General features: G+C 45.8%; 1 protein-coding gene across 8 annotated transcripts in view; it reads left to right on the top strand.

The window, feature by feature from the left end:
• Positions 1–22,493: 22,493 nt before the first annotated feature.
• Positions 22,494–26,839, top strand: part of SFSWAP (splicing factor SWAP) — an 81,060-nt gene continuing 76,714 nt past the window's right edge. For 3 of the 8 annotated variants that reach the window (XM_061384494.1, XM_061384489.1, XM_061384497.1), the window contains exons 1-3: positions 22,504–22,857; positions 25,389–25,558; positions 26,143–26,274. In XM_061384494.1, the coding sequence (XP_061240478.1) occupies positions 22,640–22,857; positions 25,389–25,558; positions 26,143–26,274 (520 nt within the window). In that variant the 5' untranslated portion in view covers positions 22,504–22,639. Of the gene's footprint in view, positions 25,559–26,142; positions 26,275–26,839 lie in introns of all 8 variants that reach the window. The other 5 variants (XM_061384491.1, XM_061384492.1, XM_061384490.1 and 2 more) reach the window with 4 other exon arrangements.

Genomic DNA, 26,839 nt, shown 5'->3' with positions numbered 1-26,839 from the left:
CTGAAGCAGTGATTTCTACTATTCTGTCCTCCAGGTCATTGATCCATTCTAATGCCTCAGTTATTCTGCTATTGATTCCTTCTAGTGTATTTTCATCTTTGTTTGTTCTTTACAACTGTTCTTTACAAAAAACAGTTTGACCTGTTCTTTGCAGGTCTTTGGTGAACATTTCTTGCATCTTCTCCATTGTTTTCCTGAGATCCTGGATCATCTTCACTATCATTATTCTGATTTATTTTTCTGGAAGGTTGCCTGTCTCCACTTCATTTATTTGTTTTTCTGGGGTTTTCTCTTGTTCCTTTATCTGGGACTTAACTTTCTACTTTTTCATCCTGATTAACTTTCATCATGATTAATTTAGCCTCCTTCTTAGATGCTAAGAGCCTTGTGTAAGCTTCCTGATGGGAGTGCCTGGCAATGGGAAACACTGGCTTTCTCTCTGGTGGGCAGGGCCTTGCTCAGTAAAACTTAAATCCAATTATCAGCTGATTGATGGGGTTGTTCAGCTCAGTTCAGTCACTCAGTCGTGTTTGACTTTCTGTGACCCCATGGACGGCAGCAGGCTTCCCAAGCCATTGCCAACTTCCAGAGCTTGCTCAAACTCATGTCCATAGAGTCAGTAATGCCATCCAACCATCTCATCCTCTGTCGTCCCCATCTCCCCCCCACTTCAATCTTTCCCAGCATCAGGGTCTTTTCCAATGAGTCAGTTCTTTGCATCAAGTGGCCAAAGTATTGGAGCTTCAGCTTCAGCATCAGTCCTTCCAATGAATATTCAGGACTGATTTCCTTTAGGATGGACTGGTTTGATCTCCTTGCAGTTAAGGGACTCTCAAGAACACCACAGTTCAAAAGCATCAATTCTTCGGCTCTCAGCTTTCTTTATGGTCCAACTCTCATATCTGTATGTGACTACTGGAAAAACCATAGATTTGACTATATGGACCCTTGTCAGCAAAGTAATGTCTCTGCTTTTTAATATGCTGTCTAGGTTAATCATAGCTTTTCTTCCAAGGAGCAAAGCATCTTTTAATTTCATGGCTGCAGTAAGCCACACCCATTTGTGGTGCTTCCCACCAAAGTGTCTAAACCAGCACACCTGGGTTTAATCACATGGGAGATGAGCCCCATGGTGCCTGCAGAGGCTTCTTGAGTGGGAAGCAGGAGGGTCGTTGGGTGAGCGCATGAAACTGCAGGAACAGCAACTGTTACGTCCTCTTGAAGCCTTTGGGTGGTATTTGGGGGGCTCTGAAGAGCTCCAGTACCACAGTCCTTAATGTCTCAGCACAGAAAAGATTTCAGCCAGAGGCAAAGTGATAGATAAGAAGTGATTTACTAGAAGAGGACACTTGTGAGGCTTACAAGTGGGCAGGTGAGGAGGTGCCTTGATCCAAGAACTTACTGGGCTACAGTTTTATGATCATGGGAAAAGTGGGGAGAAAAAGAACTTCATTGTCTTTCTTGTGTAGACATCATGCTTCCAACATCAGCTCCTCCTCCAGGTTGAGCTGAGTTTTCTTTTCCCTGCATGGTCATGCTAGGTCTGTGTACAAACAACATGTCCTAGGGATCACTAACTTACTGAGCAGGATGTGGGTCTCCTGCCACCATTGTTTTACTGTTTGGAGTGCACATCTCATGCTTCTGTTGCACAGTTTTGTTGCTAAGCAAGCCTGCTTGCTTGGTTTTGTGTTTAAATAAACATGCTTTTGGAGTAATCATTACCTTACAAGGGTCTCCCATATTTTTTCTACTTACAATCCCCTAATGAGAGTAACTATTTAATCATCTACTTTATCCCTTTATTTTGTCCCTATCATTCTGGCTTAAACAACACCATAAGTCACATCATCTAAGGGTCATTCAGATGGGGGTCTCCTCCCCTCCCCAGACAGGGGAGCATGGAGTTCACTCCCAGTGGGTGCATCCTTGTGCTCATTTCTGCCCTGTGAACATGGAAGTTATATTCACCTATATTATGCTTTAAATAGAGCTTGAAATGTGCCCAATTGAGGAAATATTTACACATGATCAAGGAAATGTGACAGAAAAAAAGGTTCAACTGCAGGAAATGGCCCTGTTCTTGGAAGGAATCCAGATAGGAGTGCAGGCCCTGCGTGATGAGGCCACTGCAGAGACTTCATCCTGCACCTTTCCCTTCCCTGCCTCTGGAGCCATGTCCTCAGGATGTGCTTCCTTCCTCTGTGTGGAATACCTGCTGAGCCATCAAAGAGAGAAAGGGTAGTGGGAGACGTGGCCACAGGTCCTTCCTGAAATGCCCCCCCATTCCCCTGAATGCCCAGAAGGTGTGCAGTGACCCTTAGGACCAAACACAGGCTGGGCAGGTGTCCTCTCAGGTGCCCCACAGGTGAGGGCAAGGGGCGATGACGGGGATGGGCACAGAGGCTACTCCACGTCCTGTTACTTCTCAAGGAGGAAGCTTTCCCTTCTGCCTGTGCCCAGTAATGGAGTCTGCACACAAAAAAACTCTACATCCTCTCCAAGACATGTCAGGCATCATGGAACCATAGCTTCCCACTGCGCTTGCTCGTGACACCAAACACCTAGTCTATGCCCATGGAATTGTCCACTTCTGGTAGCAAGCTGGCCAGCACATCCTCTCTGTGTCTAAAGGACATGGGGCAGCTCTTGTTGGTCCTGAAACTGATTAGTGTCATTTCTGGGGCCTCCCAAAGAGCTCCGGTACCACAGTCCTTTATGTCTCAGCACAGGAAAGAATTCAGCAAGAGGCAAAATGATAGATAAGAAGTAATTTATTGGAATAGGATGATTGTGAGGCTTACAAGTGGGTGGGCAAGAGAAGGCATGCCCAATAACTTACTGGGTTACAGTTTTAGAATCAAAGGAAAAGTGAGAAGAGGGAAAATTTTTCTTTGTCTCTTTTGAGATGTCATGCTTCCATCATCAGCTCCTCTTCCAGGAGGAAGCTGGCATGGGAGTTTGGGCATGGGAGTTTTCTTGTCCCTACATGGTCATGTTAGGTCCACAAACAACTGTTTTTCATGTGTGCAGAGAGCATGTCTTAGGGACGGGATCATCACTTACTGAGCTTACTGGGCAGGATGTGGGTTTCATACCACCACTGTTTTATTGTTTTGGGGTATATCTCATGCTTCTACTGGAGAAGGCGATGGCACCCCCACACCAGTAGTCTTGCCTGGAGAATCCCAGGGACGGGGGAGCTGGTGGGCTGCCATCTATGGGGTCACACAGAGTCAGACACGACTGAAGCAACTTAGCAGCAGCAGCAGCATGCTTCTACTGTATGATTTTGTTGCTAATCAAGCCTGCTTTCTTGAGTAATTATTACCTTAACAGGGGTCTCCCACATTTTTTCTACTTACAATCCCCTAGGGGGGTTAACTATTTAATCACCTACTTTGTCACTTTACTCTGCCCCTATCAGTACCACAGTCAGAAGAGATGTAAAGGTGAATGAGATCTGAGATGCCTCCAGTAGGGATGGAGGCAGGACCAAGATTATATGAAGATCTCCCAAGACCCCAGGGGCAGCTGCTGTGGATTGACCTGGCTAGAGAGGGTTACCAAGTCTAAGCTCGTACTCCTTGCCACACAACAGGCCAATAATTGAGAGAGGAGTTATTGGGACAAGGAATAGTGACTTTATTGGGAAAGCCAGCTAACGGAGGGAGAAGATGGTAGGCTCATGCCCCAAAGAACCATCTTGCCTGAGTTAGAATTCAGGCTCCTTTTATACTAAAAGTGGAGGAAATAAGGTCAAACACTTCATGGTTCCCATCAGCCTCTGGATGGGCTGTGTTAATTACGTCCTCCCTGCAGTCACTCACAGGTGGACCTGATCAGGCTATTTCTTGTGAGCCAAACATAAGTACTTTAGCTTAATGCTCATTGCGTGGGAGCTGGGGTGCCCAGAGATGAGCCATTATGTAAAATTTAAGCTTATTGGCAACATCCCCTCAGTGATTATCCTGTAATAGAATACAAAGCGTTCTTCCCTATTACAAGAGGACAGGAGAGGGAGGAGGTGGTGAGCCTGGACCCCAGGAGGTGACTGGTAGCAGAGACAAGGGAGTGGAGTCATAGAGGGAACTCCTGGGAGGGTGAGCTCCCCACCCCAAGCTCAGGGGGTGAGGGTGAGATCTAATGCACATTTTCTATCAACTGATTAAATTTATCTCTTAGCTCCAAGCAGCAAGGGACACTCACTGGTCCAGCGTCCTCTGTGTCCTGCTTCTCCTCCTGCATCATGTGACCTCACATGCCACAAACCGAAGCCCACAGCTCACAGGGGATGGAGCAGGCATGGTTTCAGTCTCTCTGACCCTAAAGTCACTGATGAACCACTTCCCCGCCCCGGTGGGGAAGCAGGGACTGGACATAGTGGGTCCATTGGTCTATGAGGACAAGGGTCCAGGGCTCCTGGGGAAATAGCTAACTCTGGGGCTGGAGCAGGAAACACACAGGTGAGCGGGTAGCCTCTGGTGGTGTCAGAGATGAAGGAAGTGTGAGCACATGTGCACACACACATAGGCCCATGTACATAATCACAGGACAGCACAAACGGTCCACTGGAAAGAGCTCCCATGGCCAAACTGGCAGAATTTGAACAAGGAACGTAAACTTATATTGCCTTGTAACTCAAAGTATGAAATAAACACCATGAATTTATACTGATATTGAGTAAATAAATGGTGAAGGATATTCAAATCTCCAGTGCAGAAAAATCCCCAATAAAGTAAGTAGATCTCCCTCCTCAAGCAGGTGGACTTTTAAGTGTGGGCTGAGTCAGTGACTTCCTTCCAAGGAGGACAGTGTGGAAAGGAGGGAATGGTAACTGTACAGGAGAAACCCTCAGACACTGCCTGGCCAGGCAATCAAGGTCAACATCAAGTGATGAGTCATGCTGATGGGAGGTGTTCTGGCTGATGGGATGGGAGGGCACTTCATCTCCGTACACCCATCACCCCAGGGTAATCATGAGAAAAACACCAGACAAATCCCAGCATGAGATGTCCCACAAAGCACCTGACCAGCGCTCCTCGAAACTATCCAGGTCATCAAAACTGTCCAGGTAATCAAAACAAGGAAAGGGAGAAACTCTGAGCCAAAATAAACCTAGGAGACACATATTTAAATGTAGTGTGGTCCCTGGAAGGGATCTGGGAACAGAAAAGGGACATTCGGGGCAAGTGAGGAAATCTGATGAAGTGTGGAATTCAGTTAAAAATGTATCCATGTGAAGTCAACTATACTCCAACAAAAAACTATTTTAGAAATTAATAACAATATCAGTTGCACCAAAAAATGCATCAATGTTCATTCATTGATAGTGACAAATGTACAATGTCAATCACTGCAGAAGCTGGCTTGCAGTAGATGGAAACCATCTGTACCATCTTTGCAATAATTCTGTAAATCCAAAAGTGTTCTAAAGTGTAAAGTGTATTAAAATTATATGAATACATACAGTGGGCACTGGGGTTGTGGAAAAAAGGGTGAAGATCCATGACCCTTGAAGTTCATTTCCAGCATGAAGTTGGATGTTGCCATGAGAACCCCAGTCCTGAAAGATCTGCTCATCTCCCCAAGGCAACCAAAGCACTCTCAGCACATTATACTTGTATGTGTGGTTATGCTTCGTTTACTTCCACCCCAAATGAGGTATGTGATGCTTGAAAGCATGGAGTATATAAAGGGATTCAGTAGGGGGACTTTCTTCTTTGTTACTTTGGCCACAAAGCCTCCTGATAGCCTCATTGGAGATAGTCAGGATGTAAACAAGTTTATACATATATATGGATGTATATCTATAGGGCTTTCCTGCTGGCTCAGATGGTAAAGAATCCACTTTGAATGCAGGAGACCCAGGTTCAATCCCTGAGCTATGAAGATCCCCTGGAGAAGAGAATGGCCACTCACTACAGTATCCTTGCCAGGAGGATCCCAAGGACAGAAAAGCCTGGTGGGCTACAGTCCATGGGGTTGCAAAGATTCAGACACGATTTGAGCAACTAACACACATACATGTGTATCTATACATACGGTTTGTCTACAAATGGTAACACATATATATTTGTACAGTATACAACCTTCCTTTTCTCAATGAACAAAAATCTCAAAGATTCTTCTGCATTAGAACTACCTGGCCATCACTATGGTCCAAGCCTGCAGGGCATCCATGGTTCAGACGCCCACGATTCACTGAAGTGATTTCCTCTCTGCAGACATTTATCTCTGTCTTTTGTTACAACAGACAAGCCTGCAGTGAACATCCTGGCACTGACGTCCTTGTGCGCATCACAGCACTATTTTTAATGCCTGCTCAGAGAGCTGCGGGAATATTGCATGATCATTTATATAATGGATCCCTGTTTTTAAACATTTAGATTGCCTCCAATTTTTCCACCATTATAAATAGCATTGCTATGATCATAAATCTTCATACACACCCCGGAATATTTCCCTGGGATGAATTTCTAGAAGGAGGTGCTGAGTGAACAGGTTTTAACCTTAAAGCTGCTTCAAGTTCATTTCACAAGAGCTGAGTCAGGCCTGCTTTGTCTGGTGGTGCAGGCTGCACACTGCTGGGAGGTCTCAGAAGGAGCAGGAAGGAGCCCCTGGTCCACTCCTCAGGTATCCAGGTGTCCCCTGGAGCAGAGAGCTTTTTCTCATCTGCACAAAGCCACTGCAGATGCTAGCAGGGCTCTAGCTGAATTGTCAGAGTTTGAGGTCAGAGGAGCCTTCTGAGTGGAACCACCTGCCTGGGCGCCAGAGCCCCAGGGAGTGGGGTCAGTGCCAGCAACTGGTCTCATTTAGGTGGCCCTGCGCATCACCTGGGGTGAGGGGCAGTGAGATCTCCCTTCTATCAACAGCCCTGGGCCTGTTACCAGCAGCAGGCACGGAGTCCCCCACTGGTCCCCAGCTGAGCGATGCTTCCCTGGGTGCTGAGGGCTTGCCCATCCCCATAAATCACCCCACGTGGACTGTCCATGTCCTGTGGTCCTGAGAGCCTGTGGACCCCAGAATGGAGGGCAGGGCCTGGGCAGCAGAGCGATGGTGCTGGGGGCAGTGGGGAAGTCCCTGCCCCTGACACGGGGGTTGGATGGATGGGGCTGGGGGTGCTGCTGAGCTGTGGGGCCCCTGGTCATGCCCAGCACAGTGTGAGGTGTCAGAGTCCCGATAGCAAGCTATAGAAGGGAAATCAGGGTAGTAGGGAGATGCAGACAGACACTGTTTTGTGAAAACCCAGTCCCCGGGCTGGGGAGCCACCTCTGTCTCCAGGGGCCTGCTGGGGGTCACCCAGCACCTCTGCCATGAGGGTGGGTGTCTCAGCTGAACTCTCCCAAGGTTGTCATGATTATACTTTCTGGTAAAATCCTGGCAGAGAGGCAGCCTCCATCCACAGCAAATAACAGCAGTCACCTAGGAGCAATAGAGTGGATCTAAGTGGATGAAAATACACTTAGAGTAACCTCTTCTATGACGATGTTCCAGACAGGTTTGCAGGGTCTGAATGGAAGCAGCCCTTCCAGGCGACCCTGTGATGGGAGAGTCAGGACCATATTCACCGCAGAGGCAGCAGCGAGAGTTCGGGGGCTTCCAGCAGCCTTTGATTGCAGTTAATGCACTGACCTTGTTCGATTTCAAACCCCTGCTTGGTGCAAAAGCGGCTCTTCGGAGACGATGGGCTTTTAATGATCACCCTTGACCTTGTCAGCTCTGTGACTAAATTTACGAGAGAGAGAGAGAGAGAGAGAAACAGAGACAGGGACAGAGAGAGGGAGAGAGAAGAAATGGCATCAGGACTGTCTTCTGGGAGGTGCAGGGCGGCCCTGCCAGGACCCTAGTCTCTAGTCCTGTGAGGTGGAGTCTGGGCAGGGGAGAAATTTGGCATTCTCCTTTTTCCTTCCTTTGCAAAGAGAGGAGGAACGAGAGCCAGAGGATGGGGGCGGAGAGAGGAAGAGAAACATCTCATGTCTGCTCCGGGGTCGGGAAGCACTGATCCCAGTGGGCACGTCCACGGGTACCCCTGATGGTGTCAGACCGGATCAGGGAGAGAGCAGGGCAGCTGGGCAGCTGGAAGGGTGGTGCTCATGACACAGTCAGCTGCCACCACCTCCCAACCCTCCCCGCCCTGTGGCTTTGAGCTCACCTGGCCCCTGACAATTGTTAGTGTTGAAATAACATGAATGAGTCTCTAAATGTGGTGAACAGGTACTGCCCCAAGTTCCCTAAGTGCCCAGCCTTCTGCCAGGCTCCCACATAGATCCCTCAGGACCCAGTGACTAAGGGGTTAATGCCTGGCGAGACTGAGTCAGGGAGGGTTTGGGGAGGGACACACTGAGTCCCCAGGGAAAGCTACTCCCCAGCCCCACAACAGTGTTTCCACACCAGAATCACCAGAATCACCAGAATGTGGCCAAACATTCCAGTTCTTTGAGAGTAGTTTCCAAATATGTAAATATTGCTTCAGACTTTTATGTACTTTTTTTTTTTTTTTTTTTTGGCCAAACTATAAGGCATGCAGAATCTTAGCTCCCCGACCAGGGTGAAACCCATGCCCACCCCACCCGCCGGCCCCCAGCAGTGGAAGGCAGAGTTGTAAGCACTGGACCATCAGGAAGTTCCCAGATTTAAAAAAAAAAACCCTCTGTGGATCAAACTTGACCCATTCCAGACTGAATGCAGACCATAGGCAGCAGGGAGAGCTTTTTGGTCCAAAACCCACCTATGTCTTCAGTTCATTTCAGTTCAGTCGCTCAGTCGTGTCTGACTCTTTACGACCCCATGAACCACAGCACACCAGGCCTCCCTGGCCATCACCAACTCCCGAAGTCCACCCAAACCCATGTCCATTGAGTTGGTGATGCCATCCAACCATCTCATCCTCTGTCATCCCCTTCTCCTGTCCTCAATCTTTCCCAGCATCAGGGTCTTTTCCAATGAGTTAGCTCTTCGCATCAGGTGGCCAAAGTATTGGAGTTTCCACTTCAACTTAGTCCTTCCAATGATCACCCAGGACTGATCTCCTTTAGGATGGACTGGTTGGATCTCTTTGCAGTCCAAGGGACTCTCAAGAGCCTTCTCCAACACCACAGTTTAAAAGCATCTGCACTCAGCTTTCTTTATAGTCCAACTCTCACATCCATACATGACCACTGGAAAAACCATAGCCTTGACTAGACGGACCTTTGTTGGCAAAGTAATGTCTCTGCTTTTTAATATGTTGTCTAGGTTGGTCATAATTTTCCTTCCAAGGAGTAAGCATCTTTTAATTTCATGGCTGCAATCACCATCTGCAGTGATTTTGGAAAATCACTGCAGAAAAATAAAGTCAGCCACTGTTTCCACTGTTTCCCCATCTATGGGTCATGAAGTGATGGTACCAGATGCCATGATCTTAGTTTTCTGAATGTTGAGCCGTCTGCTGCTGCTGCTGCTGCTGCTAAGTCACTTCAGTTGTGTCCAACTCTGTGTGACCCCCATAGACGGTAGCCCACCAGGCTCCGCCGTCCCTGGGATTCTCCAGGCAAGAACACTGGAGTGGGTTGCCATTTCCTTCTCCAATGCATGAAAGGGAAAAGTGAAAGTGAACTCGCTCAGTCAAGTCTGACTCTTAGTGACCCCATGGACTGCAGCCTATCAGGCTCCTCCGTCCATGGGATTTTCCAGACAAGGGGTTGAGCCATCTACACCCCCTAAATTCTGCAGAGCTTCAGGACCCCTAAACCCACCAATTTTCATTTACATGGGGATTCAGACTTGGAAGCCCAGTGGAGCCAGGGCATTTGGGGACATTGCCCAGGGGGTGCTCAGGTGGGTTTTCTCCCTTTGACAATCCCCTCCCCCACTCATTCAGAAGACCCTGATTGGGCTCCCAGGGCCATGGGCAGGGCTGTGAAAAGCCCAGACAGGTTTACTCAGCACCTTGACAGAGTGAATGTGATCCCTGAGATTTAACTCTGGGAACACAACAGTGCCCCAGATACAGGAAACACTGTTTGTCACCATCATTTCTATGCTATTCACTCACCAACCATCATTTATATGCTAATCAGCCTCTCAAGCCTGTTGGACACCAGGTATTACTTGCCTCCATTTCTGTGTCTGGTCCCAGCACTGAAGTCACACCTCGGGGCTTCTTAAATCAGAACTTCCGGGTTTAGCCCACACCCCACTGCTTGTTACCACCTCAGAGTCTGCCAGGTTGGGTGCCCCGGCTGCCAGCCTCTTAGGCAGGAGGTAGATGGTTCCCACTGACCCCCCCTGACCCCAGGCCCTGGGAATCAGAAGGCAGAGGCCAGCTCTCTGTGGATTGGGCTCAGATTACGAAGACTGTCCGTGCACGTGCTGGCCTCACTGGCCTTTACTGGGTGAATACCTCCCTAACAGATCCTCCTAATGGCAAAACTACACAGCGCTGGTAGTGCGGGGGCAACAAATCCACCTGCCAATGCAGGAGACGCAGGTTTGAATCCTAGGCAGGGAACTAAGATCTCACTTCAAACCACGCCCACTGCTGTCTCTCTGAGATCAGATGCATCATCCAGCAAGGAGGCCCACTGGGAGGACATTTCTCTTCCTGGAGCCCCCAGAGGAGGCAGCCATGGTGGGGGTGAAACAGTCCCACTCCCTGAGGAAGCACATCCCTACAGGGCAATCCAAGGGGACAATTATGGGGCAGACGCTCGGGCTGTTCCAGGGGTCTGAGAAGCACTGACCCCCTCAGGGTCCCCCTGCCAGAGCCCCTTCATTAAAGCATGATTTGGCTGGCTCAAATCACATTTAAAAGCATGTAAAACAGAGATTGCAAAGTGGTGACCTGAAGGAGAGATGTTTGTTTGGCCAGCTTCTTCCGACTTTAAAAAGCAGCAAAAGAGGTTCACATAACACCCCAGACTTTTCACCTGCTCGTCAGCAGCCCTGGGCTAAGGTCCTCTTCAGCACTGTGGCATCCTCATTGGCGTCATATGCCTGACATGTTTCATATTCCAGATGCAGAGGCCAAGACTATTTGGAGATTGCTTTTTTAAATAAAATTTGTATTGGAGTATAATTGCTTTCCAACGTTTCTGCTGTATAACAGTGTGAATCAGCTCTATGTATACATATATCCCCTCCCTCTTGGACCTCCCTCCCACCCTGCCATCCCACCCCTCTATGTCATCACAGAGCACTGAGCTGAGCTGCCTGTGCTCTTCAGCAGCTTCCCCCTGGCTGTCTCTCACACATGGTAGTGTATATGTCAATCCTAACCTCCAACTTGTCCCATCCTCCCATTCTTCCCATGTCCATGTGTCCATTCTCCATGTCTGCGTCTCTATTTCTGTTTTGCACATAGGCTCATCTGTACCTTTTTCCTAGATTTCACATATATGTATTAATATATGATTATTTGTCTGTTTCTGACTTACTTCGCTCTGAATCATAGACTGTAGGTCTATCCACATCATTACAAATGACCTAATTTTGCTCCTTGTTATGGCTGAGTAATATTCTGTTGTATATATGTACCTGATTTTCTTTATCACTTCATCTGTCAGTGGACACTTGGCGGACTCTTAAAGAACCAGGTTGTTTTGGGGGTTTTAAGGTTTTGAGGCTTAGAAAAGATTTAATATGGGATAGATCAGTGAGTGGATAGCTGATTTGCCAAGACCACCTGCTCCTTGTGGAAGGAAATCCACTAAGAATTGGTCTCAGTGTCTCAGGGGAAAAAAACATTTTCCCACTTTGCTTCTGCCACTGATTTGGAGCAGAGTCTTGAGTGAAAGACAGGGTCTTTCAAGAATGACCCTGCATGAGGGCAGTTTAGTGCCACCATTTTCATTCTTTCAGGGCTCATTTGACAGGTGGCAAAGAATGTTACTTGACAACAGCATACTAAATGTTCTCATGCCTGTTTCACAAATCACCAGTGAGCCTGCAAACACTTTATACATTATGTCATGCCATGCTCTGCTGTGCTAAGTCGCTTCATGTCTGACTCTTTGCGACCCTATGGACTGTAGCCTACCAGGCTTCTCTGTCCATGAGATTCTCCAGGCAAGAATACTGGAGTGAATTGCCATGCCCTCCTCCAGGGGATCTTCCCGACCCAGGGATCAAACCCCATCTCCTGCAGCTCCCACATTATAGGTGGATACTTTAGTAGTGAGCCACAGGGGAAGCCGGCTTGTACATTATGCATGCCCCAAAATTAACCCCACCACCACCACCACCGTGAGGGGCTGAATGCTGCCTGCAGTGTCCTGGACTCAGAGTGCCATGGAGCAACTAAGCCCAAGGGCTACAACTACCCATGCTCCACAACAAAACAAGCTTCCACAATGAGAAGCCTGAGCACCACAACTAGAGAGTAGCCCCCAATCTCTGCAACCAGAGAGAAGCCTGTGCAGTCAGGGAGATCCAGCACAGTCAAAAATAAATACATAAATAAAAATTTTTTTAAAAAAAAAGGAACTATGTCAGTATATCACAATATATGGAAAAGGCCATGATTTTTATATGAGCGAAAGATTTTAATAGGCACTTCACCAAAGAATATATCTGAATGGCTAAGTACATGAAAAGACACTCAATATTATTCATCATTAGGGAAAAGCAAACTAAAGCCATAATGAGCTACACACCCCCTAGAATGGCTGTGAAATCAAAACGATGGACTATGGAAAATGATGCAGCTATTTGGAAAACAGTTTGGCAGTTCCCCAAAAGTTAAATACAGAGTTACACATGTCTTCATTTCCCACTGCTGCTGTAACAAATGACCACAAATTCAGTGGCTTGAAACAACACAAATGTATTGTCTTACACCTCTGGAGGTCAGGAGTCTTAGAGGCTGAAGCCCAGGTGCCAGCAGGGCTGGTTCCACCTGAAGTCTCCAGGGGAGACTCTGTTTCTTGCCTTCTTCTCTTCTAGAGGCGTTGGCATCCAATCTGCTTCCATGTTCAAGGCTGGCCCCCCTGACTCCCAACTCCCTCTTATGTGGACCCTTGTGACCACACTGAGCCCAAGCGGATGATCCGGGATAATCTACCTCAAGATCCTTAACTTAATCCCATCTGCAAAGCCTCTCTGGCCACGCTAGGCCACATTCACAGTGAATGTGTGGGTACTGACGCTGAGACACATCTAACAGGAAAGGTGAAATGGGTATTCCAGATAATGGCTGGGAGGCACGAGACAGCTCAGGGTCAACTACCGACGGATTTCACATAGGAAACCACTTCCCTTCTTCCCGACTCTCACAGAGCACCTCAAGCTCTGACCCCAAATTTATCACAATGGCTCGATTCAGATGAAACAGTCCATGAATGATACCAAACAGTGAAACTGGAATACAACTTCAATGGATAAAATGATGACAGGTAACAATTTGGTCGAGGGTAAAACGGATATCCTCATTTTCTTTAAGATTTTTAAAGTAACATTTTTTTCTTAAAAGCTAATATGTGCATAACAGGAAACCAAAAAACAAAGGCATTCATATCACAGGCAGTTGACCGTCTGATGTATCCTTCTAGGTGTCATTTGCGTATTTTTGAAACTAAGAATCCATTTTTATGCAACTAAGATCACACAGTTATGTATCAGGCTGTCCCACACATCATGAATATTTACCATTTCAAAGTCCCAAAGCTATGAATATTCTGATAACCAAGAATATACTATATCAACTCAATCTGGAAGGAAAAAAAAAAAAGCAATCCTGCCTTTCTTGGTGACAAAAATTTCAGAAAACACAAAAATGGCAACAGGCCTCTAAAGATACTAGCAGAGTTATGACTAAAATATTACATCCCCTTAACGTTCAATTAAAAATGAGACATAAAGCAACAGAGTACAAAAAGAATAATGCCTCCAAGAGGATTCATTATCTGATCTAAACTGTTAAAATGTTAGCAAAAAGGTATGTTTCCATTGAATTACTGAACAATGAACTTGTAGCACAGCCAAGAGATGTGCACACATCCATAAAGTAAAGTCCCTCAGTCATGTCTGACTCTTTGCGACCCCATGGACTGTAACCTACCAGGTTCCTCCATCCATGGGATTTTCCAGGCAAGAGTACTGGAGTGGGTTCCCATTTGGTCATCATCAAAATATAAACATGAACACATCCACACACACCCCTCCCTTATACTTCCTTCTGCCCTCTGCCGCTAACCTAATAAACAAGTCCTGACATACATTTCTCAGAGACAGTTTAAGAATTCCATGTCCAAGATGTTGTTTTTTTTTTTTTTTTTTAATCAATTACAACAAAGACAGTTGGGCTTCCAGGTGGCTCTAATGGTAAAGAACCTGCCTGCCATAAGAGACACGAGATGCAAGTTCAATCCCTGGGCTGGGAAAATCCCCTGGAAGAGGGCATGGCAACCCACTCTAGTATTCTTGCCTGGAGAATCCCATAGTCAGAGGAGCCTGGTGGGTTATAGTCCATAGGGTCACAAATGGTCGGACACACTTGAGGCAATGTAGCACACATTCACAACAAATACATTTACAAATTGGTTAATTTACTAGCTCAACTTATCATACATTGTCACCTCAGGACTTCTAACAAGCCAAGATGTTGCAAAATAAAGAATGAACCTTGTCCACAATAAACTAGGTACTTTACAAAAATGCAGGTAAGACCTAAAACTGTCTTCTAGATATGGACATATTAGCCAAGAGCCCTTTCCCTCAGTGTTCCTCTTACCCCTCCTCCAGCATTTCAGCAATGTACCAGACAACATCCAGCTCCAAGACACTCCCAGGAGACACAGCCCTTCCTAACAACAAAAGGACATCTCTAAAGGGGTTATTTTACTATCTCTGCTTTTAATGCACTTTGGGCATTGAAAAGAAAAGTGGGAAAGGGCTTCTCTGGTGGCTCAGACAGTAAAGAATCTGCCTGCAATACAGGAGACCAACGTTGGAACCCTAGGTTGGGAAGATCCCCTGGAGAAGGGAATGGAACCCACTCTAGTGTTCTTGCCTGGAGAATTCCATTGACAGAGGAAACAGCAGGCTACAGCCCATGGGGTTGCAACGAATCGGCAACAGGCCTCTAGATAAAGATATTGGCAAGAGTTATGATTAAAATACATTTCCTTAATGTTCAACTTTGGGCATTAGGACTTGCTTATTCTTTAATACACAGCAATATGAACTAAAATGCACAAACAGAACAATGGCTAGACAATCTGAACTTGTCTAAAGGCTAATGGGCCCTGAGAGCTTCTCTCTGCACTTCCTTCCCTGTCCCCCACTCCCACCCTCACCCCCAGTGAACAGCCAGCTTACTCTCCAAGACTCGCTTAACAAGTCCACTCCCCAAACATAACCATTCCTGTGAATTAACAAAATACATACTTAAAAGATGCTACTTTAACTCTCTACTTCCAAAATAGGCTGTGTACTTTTACACATCTAGAAAGGCTAGATGTTTCAAATAAGGACTTAAGTTTGTCCAGTATACATACACGTAGCAGCAATGAGTACCCTGCACACAAAGGCTATCTAGTCCAAAGTGTCATCTAAATAGAACCACTCTAGCCAAGAACCACACCCCTTCTCATCTCTAGCAACCCAGTGGACAAATCTAATAAGCATCTGTAATGCTTAGAAGGGATTTTAACAACTTCACTTCCACCAGTTGTTTACGGAATCTTTCCTATGAATTTTAATATAAAATGTACCCAATGTATTTATTTGCTATTTTTTGTCACACACTGGCAATCTCTTTATAGATGTTGTAAACTTGGACATTTATGCCTTATGTACAGCAATGAGATCAAACTAGTCAATCCTAAAGGAAATCAACCCTTGGAAGGACTGATGATGAAGCTGAAGCTCCAATACTTTGGCTACCTGATGCGAAAAGCTGACTCATTGGAAAAGACCCTGATGTTGGGAAAGGCTGAAGGCAGGAGGAGACGACAGAGGATGAGACAGTTGGATGGCACCGACTCAGTGGACATGAGTTTGAGCAAGCTCCAGGAGATGGTGAAGGACAGGGAAGCCTGGTGTGCTGCAGTCCATGGGGTTGCAAAGAGTTGGACACAACTGAGCAACAATACTTCAGTTCAGTTCAGTCGCTCAGTTGTGTCCGACTCTTTGCAACCCCATGAATCGCAGCACGCCAGGCCTCCCTGTCCATCACCAACTCCCAGAGTTCACTGAGACTCACGTCCATGGAGTCAGTGATGCCATCCAGCCATCTCATCCTCTGTCGTCCCCTTCTCATCCTGCCCCCAATCCTGCCCAGCATCAGGGTCTTTTCCAATGAGTCAACTCTTCACATGAGGTGGCCAAAGTACTGGAGTTTCAGCTTTAGCATCATTCCTTCCAAAGAAATCCCAGGGCTGATCTCCTTCAGAATGGACTGGTTGGATCTCCTTGCAGTCCAAGGGACTCTCAAGAGTCTTCTCCAACACCACAGTTCAAAAGCATCAATTCTTCGGTGCTCATGTATACTATATACACAGGTATGTAAAACAAAATGCAGAGACACATAAGGGACAATGGTTAATCTTGCTTCACTATAAACATACTGGTATAAACGCCCTGGTACTTTCTTTTTCCCTGAACCAGCACAAATAAAATAATGTGTATTGCTCAGAGAGGTGGTTAAATCATTCCATTTCTTAAAAGACAGTAATTCATATGAATTTTTTAAAAAGGATATATCTACAAAATATATTATTTCATGACCTCTATTTTTAACATACTTTGTGCACTTTTAAACATCTAGAAAGACTAGATGTTTCAAATAAGATGTTTCAAGTAAGACTAGATGTTTCAAACTTAAGTTTATCCACTATACACACAGTAGTGTTGAATAAACTAGACACAGGTAACAATGGCTATATTCAAAAGTGTCCTCTACAAAGGAATATTCTAGTCTAGAATCTTTCATTTCTCCCAATTCCTCCTTTTCACCATCCAGCCAACAGTGGGCGGTAAACACAGGCACATATGTTACTTAGATGTGGTTTACAATTTCACTTCCAAAGGTCCTTTTCAGAAGACAGCCTTTCAATGAATTTTAACACAAAGTGTACAAAATGTGTTAGTTTACTAACCCTATTTTTGTCATTCACTGGCAATCTCTTTAATATCTAGAAACTAGATATTATAAAATTGGGACCCATTTCTCCAGTATATATACATCAAAGTTAAAGGAAATACATTTAACATAAACGTTAAACTGAAATGTTCTAGTACACATCTTTTGCAATCTTCCCTCCCACCTCCCTCAACCCAATGAAAAAGAACAGAGTATACTGTTCAGACAAGAGGTTTAACAATTCCATTTCCAGTAAGTGGTGGATCTGTGCCATTCATAAATGAAGGTGACCACAGCCTCAGGTGTGATATGACCAAGTCACACAGCAAGGAACAAAGATCTATCCGTCCAGCGTGTTGACAGCAGGAATAGAGATCTCCCCTTACACATCTGAGCCAAGCAGCGGCCCAAGTAGGAAAGAAATATGAAGCTGTTTACAAAAGTGCTTCACTGTAACTGCGTAGAGGCTTTCACTCTGAAAATTAGATTTCAAAGAAATTTAGGAGAAAGGCTAAATCAAGAAATATACTAGGGAGTTACAGTTCAAGATGATGGAGTAGAAGCACATGAGCTCATCTCCTGCGAGAGCACCAAATCACAACTAGCTGTTGAACAACCATCAACAGGAGGACACTGGGACCACCAAAAAAAAAAAAAAGATACCCCACGTCTAAAGACAAAAAAGAAGCTGCAGCGAGACAGTAGGAGGGGAACAATCATGATAAAATCAAATCCCATACCTGCCGGGTGGGTGGCCCACAAACTGGAGAATAATAATACCAAAGAAGTTCTTCCACTGTTGTGAAGGTTGTGAACCCTATGTCAGGCCTCCCAGGCTGAGGATCTGACAAAAGGACTGGGAATCCCCAGGGAATCTGACCTTGAAGACCAGTGGGATTTGATTACAGGACTTCCATAGGATTGGGGGAAACAGAGATTCCAGCCTTGGAGGGCACAAACAAAATCTTGTGCACACCAAGACCAAGGAAAGGAGCAGCCACTCAACAGGAGACCGAACCAAAACTACCTGCTGGTATGGAGGGCTCCTGTGGAGGCGTGGGTCAGCCGGACTCACCACAGGGATGGGGGCACTGGCAGCAGCTGTCCTGGAAAGTCCCCATTGGCCTAAGCCCTCTTGGAGGTCACCATTAACCCTATCATAGAGCCCTTAAACCCAGGGCTGGGTAACCTCAGGCCAAACAACTACCAGGGAGGGAGCACACCACCACCAATCAGCAGATAATTGGATTAAAGCTTTAGTGAGCAAAATCCAGTTTTTCCCATCACCAGCCTCTTAGCCTCCTCCATCAGAGAGCAGACAGAAGCAAGAAGGATCATAATCCCACAGTGGCTACACATTACACAAAGTTAATCACAAGAAAAAGGTAGAAAGTTATGTCCCAGATAAAGGGACAAGATAAATCCCCAGGGGGGAAAAAAAAAACCCAAAAACCTAAATGGAGAGAAGCAATCCTTCAGAAAAAGAATTCAGAATAATGATAGTGATGATCCAGGATCTTGGGAAAACAATGGAGAAGATGTAAGAAATGTTTACCAAAGACCTACAAGAACTAAAGAACTAACTAACTGAAATAAATACACTAGAAGGAATCAATAGCATGTACGAACTTCCACTTACTGCATCACTCTGCTTACGCCCCCAAATTGTATGTAATTATTTTATATTGTTATAGGTTAATCATGTTCCCATTATGGCTTTCAACTGTAATCATTTTATTTTTTGTCTGGCTACTGATTGTGAAATTTGATAACCATCTTTTGCTACTGTGATAATGTTAACTATTACCTAATCATGTTATATCATGATTGGTCAACAGAAAAATAATAGAATTCTATACCACCAAACTATCATAGTTTAATCTGTAATCACTTTTTAAAATCCAGATGCATAATCAGAATTATCAGATAATCAGAATTATCTTGGAGTTTTTTGAAAAATACAAATGCCCAAGTATTGGTTTTTTCCTCCAAAGCTTCAGATATGTTTCTGATGAGCAGCCATGTTTAAAAACAACTGGACTATATGAGGATCTTGTAATTTTACCTAGTTTGTTTCACTTTTTCTACTTCATATTCAGTGCTCTCACTTCATTTAGTTTGTTTTCCAATTTCTCTATCTCTTCTATGTTCTTTCTCAAGTTTTTATCAATTGTAGTAGAAAAGCTTTTGAATACATATATATAAATAGTATGTATAACATATATGCCTAGAAAACTTCTGAATTTTTGCCTAACTAAAAAATAAAGAGAACTCTTTACATTAAAAAAAATTTTTAATAGTACTGGTGAAGAGAGATTAAAAAAATAAGAGATGTTTGTTTGTAGTCCAAGTTTTTGTTGTTATTTTTTGCTAAGAAATGCTTCTCTTCCTGAGGTTCCAAAGCTTCTGAAAATAACAAAATGGAAGGGACGGGGAAGAAATTCACTTGTGAACGGTTAAATATATGGTATCTTTAGTCTTTAAATAAAAACAAGATTCCGTCACCAACCCACACACTACTGTACTGCCACAACACTATATTTTTTTCCATCTTCAAACTAGGTTATAAAATATCCAGTTGAAGGAGACAAGCCCGGCTCACACTGTAGACAAGACGCCTTCATGTTGAGAACGTAATAGCAGAGGTGGACTGGAAGGGCATTCCAACATTCAGTGTATAGCATGAGAAAGCATCCCCATAAGAAATATCCACTTACAAAATATTCCAACAGAACAGATTTATCTTTACATGTCTGTCTCCCCACCTTGATCATGAGCCTTTCAAAGACAGGGAACATCAACTCTCTTATTTCCAGTGCTGAGCACATTCGGCCTGGCAAGACAGTTGCCTTGATGGGTAGGAGCACAGGCCCTGGGGGCATGCAGCCAGAGATGTGTGACCTTGGACAAGTTAACGAACATCTCCAGGTAAGACTGAGATCACAGGACTTCTATCGAAGAATAGAATTCAACTGAGCAAACCTTAAAGATCTCACTGGTTTATTCAATGATTCATATATCAGGTAGCATCCAAATTAACATACAGAAAGAAGCACCAAGAAGCTGTACAAAACAACTTTTATAGGGGACTTCCTTGGTGGTCCAGCGGTTAAGACTCCACGCTCCCAATGCAGGGGATTCGGGTTCAATCCCTTGTCAGGGAACTAGATCCCTGCATGCCACACCTTAAGACCCAGCACAGCCAAATATATATAACCTTTCATAGGTAGAAGGGAGCAAGAACAAGAAGTCATACTAGCCCCCAGACAGGTTGGTTATTACAAGATTACTCTCCTGGAGGAGGTGGCAAGGGTCTAAAAAGCAAGTCACCTAACTAGTGCTAACTAGTGTTTATCAGGTGAATCCTGATTTGCTGATTTAAGATTCCATTTCTAGGAGAGCCAAAACTATAATTAAATCAAGTCTTAGTCTGATGACTTAGCATCATCAACCCCATTTGGGGACGTTGTCTTGTTTCTCACCGGGTCTCATGAGGACCAAATGGGTCCTACATGTGCTCGGGAAGGCACCTATCTGCCCTCATGACCACTGATGCCCTTCCATCCAGTGTCACAAGAGGCTTGGCCTGCAGGCTGAGCATACAGGCTTCCAAGCCCACTGGCTTCACCTCCGGACAACAAATGCTATTTGGGTGCTGGAGGGCAGAGGCCGGTGTATTTGTCTGCTTCTCTGTTTTACCTGTATTTTCTTCCTGATTCTAGGTCTCCACTCAGCCCTTCTTTCACAAGCAAAGCAGGTACCCCACCCCAGCTCTGAGGAAGCAACCAACTCCAGCCTCCACGGTAGTAGGGGTGCTGGCTTGTTGGGCTCAGGGTTACCCCCACCTACCTGTTTTCAGCTCTTTCTAGACCTTTATTGGAGAAGGAAATGGCAATCCACTCCAGTATTCTTGTCTAGAGAATCCTGTGGACAGAGGAGCCTGGTGGGCTGCCGTCTATGGGGTCGCACAAAGTCGGACACGACTGAAGCGACTTAGCAGCAACAGCAGTGGACCTTTATACTAGCTCAGGGTATTAATTTCCCTCTGCAGAACCACCTTTGTTTTCTTAACTGAACCCGGATTCTTAACCACTGAACCACCAGCGTGCTCCATTTTAGCCTAATTTTGACTGAATTTTAGGATTGGAATCACAAAGGTACTATTTGCACGTTTCGGTCTTGCTTCCTTTGCTCAAAATTGTTTTCCATTCATCCAGTCTCTTGCTTGTAACTGCAGCTCATTCAGTTTCATTGTATATTCCACCGTGTATATAACTACACTACAATTTATTTGAGCATTCTGTTGTCGATGGACACTTGGGCTGCTTCCAGTCTGGGGCCATTCAAGAAGGATGCTATAAACACTTGCGTCCACCTCTCCTACAGCTTTCCGCGCATCACACGGAGGGTACCCATCAGGGTATCCACGGACAAATGGAACTGCAGGGTACAGATAAACACGTTCAACTTCATCGGAGTGACAGTCTCCAAAAGTAGTTGTACCAGTAAACTAAACAAATAAGAGTAAGAGACGAAACAAACCAAAGCAAAATCACCCCGCAAAAACAGGTCTCTACAAACGGAGTTCCCACCACTTTCCTCCCACACGGGTCCCCAGGACCAAAAAATCCGTCAAGGCAAGAGCCTTCGCATCTTACTAAGATCTCTGACAATTGCTGAGGAAACCTTCCGAGGTAGGCGAGACCAGGGTCATGACCCCCAGGACCAAGAGCTTCAGAAAAGCCATGCGACCTGCTCCCAAGGCACCTGCTCACAAGGCACTCCCTTGTCAACCTCCCGGGCCCCAGAATCCCCGGCCCAAAGCACTCGACGCAACGACCCATGGCCCCCCTGCCTCACGACCCCAAGACCCCCGAGCACTCGACTCCACGGTCCCCGAGCCCAGAGCACCCGACCCCAAACAGCCGACTCCACAACCCACGCCCCCGAGTAACCGACTCCACGGTGCTTCGGTCCCAGGGCTCCCGACCCCAGAACACTCAACCCCACGACCTCATGGCCCCACGGCCCCCAAGCACCCGACCCGACGGTCCCTGGCCCCAGAGTGCATGGTCCAGGGCCCAGCTGACAGAAAAGCCTCTCCCAGGAACCAAGGGCACCCGCCCCACCAAGCCGCGTACGCAGCCCACGAAGCACCCGCCCTCCTTCCGCAGGGCCGGGACGCGCCCGGGTGTAGGTAACGCACGATCCGAAGCCGCGCTTTCGCCACAGCTCTGGACTGCCGCTGCAGAAAATCCACACCAAAAACGCGCTTTCCTCTAATAACGGAAGTTCCTAAGGTGGCGGCACCTCCGAATGCGAAAAGCTAGAGTCAAATATTTTCTAGAGGCTCAAACGACGCGAGTGGATTAACTAATCAGTGGAATCTGCTCGCCGGAAGTAGGGCTGCACCTCGCCGGAAGTTGCGCTCCTCCATTTTATTGCCCGCAATGGCGGCAGTGTCTAGTTTGGGGCCGGGATGCGGCGCTCTTGACTGAGCGGGTAGGCCAAGCGGAGGCTTCAGGGACATCGGCCGCGGCGCAGAAGAAAACCAGCCTGGACGCCGAGGACGCTGTCATGTACGGCGCGAGCGGAGGCCGCACCAAAACCGAGAGGAAAAGCGGCGCGAAGGAGGAGACCGGGCCCGGCGGTGCCGGCGGTGGGGGGAACCGAGTGGAGCTGCTGGTCTTCGGCTATGCCTGCAAGCTGTTCCGAGACGATGAGAGGGCCCTGGCCCAGGAACAGGGACAACATCTCATCCCCTGGATGGGGGACCACAAGATCCTCATCGACAGGTCGGTTCCTCCCCCCACCCGCCGGTCCTCCCCTTCCCTCGCCCGCTTGATTTCGTCTGATGTTGACTTGATGGCCAGGACTGAAAGGGGGTTTTCTGGAGTCATCGGGGATCTGGGGGACACCCCTTCCCTGTCCCCACATCCCCCTGGTTTTGGGGGGGGAGGGGATGGTGAAACCTGCCCTAAGGCACTGGCTGGAGCTGCGTGCCGCGTCTGTCGCCGGAGGGATCGTCTCTGCTCCCGCAGCCCCTCACGACCCCTCACTCTTGTCGCTGGGTTGCAGTTGCCACTCCGGGCAGTGGAAGCTGCCCGGGCCCTGGGCCTCTCCTGACCGGCGCTCTGGGGCCCTCCGTGCGCCCACAGCTCCGTGTGGTGGGAGGGCAACCAGAAACGCCGCAAGCTGATGTCGCGATTAGAGACCTCTTGGACCCCAAGAGTTGGCTTTGAACCTCTCTATCCCCAAGGCTCTCTGTGGAGCGCCGGTATTTTGCCGTCATGATATTTGATCTCCCCCCCGCCCCAACCCATTCCTCCCCCTTCCTGTGTTGATCTGATGAGTTTCACAGATTGAGGCTGAAGTTGCCAATCATTGAAGGCCAGTTGACTTTTTGCAGACACTGGCCTTGCTCTTAGAGGTACTGTTCTTAGGGCTGGTTTCACTGTCTCTTAAAACTGAAGGATGGAGCTGAGACAGAGGTATGTTCTTTTCAAATCAAACATGCTTTTAGGTAGTCACTCTGGAGGGTGTTTGGCCACTTTGGATGGAGGGGTCCTGGGACTGGAATTTCTAAAGATGTTTGATTTGAAAAGGGTGACCTTACATGATGTAGGTTGTTTGCTCCCCTCCCCTCCCGTGTTTTCAATCCCTCTTTCTCCTTGGGATTTTTGTTTGTGGGTTTGGTTTTTGCCAATTTGGCAACTCTGCTTCTGGGGCCCAGACTGAAAAGTAACCGTGACCAACCATTAAACTGTGGAATAGTCTCTCCGAGTGAAGGAAGCCCATCGTTTGAGACAATTAAAACTGGATTCTACAAAGCCCTGGAACCTGACTATAGGGATGACCTCTGAGCTGGCCAGAATGGACACATTAATGACCAAACGCCTTTTCCATCCCCGACGTTTCCACTTGGAGTTAGATCTAGACAAGAAGAACTCGTGGAGGGAGGGTCGCCAGCTCAGGTCTGGACCTGAGGGCCCCAGCACTCTGTTCAAGCATGCTGTACCTTCAAACCATGGTTTCTATTGAATGATGCTGCCTGAGTTGTCAGGCGGCTTCCTTTTGAAAAGTGTTACTTGTGGTATTGTTAAAGTTTGATAAGCGAGTAAGTCTGAGCTTTTTTACAGTTTTCCATATCATTCTGTACATGATGTGAGTTAGGTCTTCCAAAACCAGTGGGGAGCAAACGCTACACATGTAGATGTGTAATATTTTAAGATAATGATCTACATTTGTAAGTTAAGGAGGTTTACAGCGTAGTAAAAATAATTTTTAAATTTAATAATATGCAATAACTTGGCTACCCTGAAATATTTGGCCGTTTTTCCTGTAAATGTCTTTTTCCCCCCTGTATTTTCTAGTCCTCATTACAAAAGTCAGCACTAAAAAATTAAGCAGACTTTTGTCTCTCTACATCTGTTTCTGCAACCCTAAATCTTGAGTGTTTTAAGTAAAATTCCCTAATTCACTCATTATCTGAGAGTTGCACTTTGACAGCATCTTCATTGAACTTTTTATATTTTAAGCATAGCAGAAAGTGCTTGCTTAGTCTTCATCTGGCTAACACACCTATGGGTCCGCGCAAGTGCACATGGATGTGTGTTCATGTATGTTGTATCCTGGGGGCGTAAAGTTTAGAAGCACATATTTTATGCTGCGTCTTCTAATAGTTTTGCTCTGTTTCTAGTGAACCTCCTTAAACTGCACGTATATGTCACTGTTCCTATGTATGTGTGTCTCTCTATCACATAACCCAGCACTTATTTCCTCAGCCAAGTGGCTAGGGGGCGAGCCTAGCCAAGATTTTACCTCCAATGGACGCAAGTTTCTTTGGTGAAGATCTCTCCTGAGAGTTCGGGACTAGCAGAAAGAAGCGAGGAAATTTCGACCGTTTGGTTCTTACGGATAGGTATTTATGTATTCGGTTTGTGTGAATGTAAGCTATGATATTTGACTTTTCAGAAAAAAAAGTTTTTTTTCTTTTTTTTTTCTTACAAATGGCATTGAATGGTTAACCAAACCATAAAGGGTAAGAACTGCCACTGACGTGGATACCATTTAAGCTATTAAAGGATTGTTTACCTTTAATTATAAGTTTTATCATATGTTAGAAAGGAATTTAGACTTTGTTAAGATAACTTGAGTTTAAAAGTAGGTGAGATATGACTAGCCAAATTAAATATAATGAGAAGCATTTTTATGTTTGCTTTAATATTTTTATTTATTTTAATTGGTAAGTATACATAGAAAACGTCACACACGAACCAACCCAAACGTTAATTTCTTCCCATTGACCAGCATGTTCATATTACAGATATGATGGGCGCGGTCACCTGCATGACCTTTCTGAGTACGATGCTGAGTATTCCACATGGAACAGAGATTACCAGCTCTCCGAAGAGGAGGCACGAATAGAGACCCTGTGTGATGAAGAGAGGTATTTAGCCTTGCATACGGACTTGCTTGAGGAGGAGGCAAGGCAAGGTACTGCTCAAGAAAAACTTACTTAAGCAACAAACTTTTTAAAAAAAATTTTAAGTATTTAAAAGTTTACTCCCATTCATTTTTTTATACTCACTCTTTCTGATATTATCTTGACAGTACCCAGTGGATTGGAAAAACAGCAGTCTTTGCGTTCTGAGAGGACCTCAGGATAGTTTATATATAGAGCCACAGAGAATTTTCCCAGCTTTTGAGGGCAGACTGGGATTTGAAAAAACAAAAACCAAACTCTTTAACTGTTCTTCTTTAACAGTATCGTATAAATTAAAATTGATGTTCTTGTCTTTGCCATAACAATCTTTAATACAGTTCTTACTCCCCAAGTTTCTCACCAGGAAGAAATTTTCCACAAAAGACGTGTAATCCGCTGTCTGTGGTAAACATGTACTGGCAAAAGTACATATTGATAGATGTGAAGTGTGAAATTTTAAAAAACATTATTGCCTCGAAAAGAGGTTGGAAAAAGTGTGTTGTATGCTTTACTGATAGCCACAACTTTAGAAATATATAAAATGTTTCTCAGTAAATTTCTGCTTCTGTTAACATAATTCTCATTTTTGTTCAAGAGGAAGAATACAAGCGGTTGAGTGAAGCACTGGCAGAGGACGGGAGCTATAATGCAGTGGGATTCACGTACGGCAGTGATTACTATGACCCATCCGAGCCCACGGAGGAAGAGGAACCTTCCAAACAGAGAGGTGAGGTGACGGGGCTGCCCGGGTGATGATGTTGGGCAGGCACTGCGTGTAACCATAGAGTCTTCAGAGCACGATTATGGGCACTAAACAGCCGCAGTGTCACCGTGGGACAGAGAGGAAACATGATTGATGTTAGGGTAAAACAAAGCTAAGAAGTAGGAAAGGAATTGTTGTTGGAAGTGGGGAATGAATTCAGAGTTCAGTTATCTTCCAAGGATCTGGTTGCCTTTTCCTTTCTTTCTTTTGGATTTATGGAGCAGGAAGTTACTCTGGATTCTGTGTTTCCAGATGGACAGTGTATGTGTTGAAATGCACAGTAACTCATTCACAGGGCATTGAAGGGACAGGCGTTAACCACCCTCCTGCTAACCTGCTTCTTCATAGCCACTCCATGAGTGAAATAATGACAGGTGTCCAGTGGAAGGACACCTGTGGAGTCAGTTATTATCAAGCAGAAGATAGCACAGGGTGTCCTGGTTAGGCTCGATAGGCCCTAGGACATAGACTTACCACAGTATTTTAAAGTAAGTAATATTTACCTAGAAATAAAGATTCTAAATTTGTG

Source organism: Bos javanicus, chromosome 17 (assembly GCF_032452875.1).
Source record: "Bos javanicus breed banteng chromosome 17, ARS-OSU_banteng_1.0, whole genome shotgun sequence".
NCBI lineage: Eukaryota > Metazoa > Chordata > Mammalia > Artiodactyla > Bovidae > Bos > Bos javanicus.
This window is presented reverse-complemented; position numbering and strand designations above follow the sequence as displayed.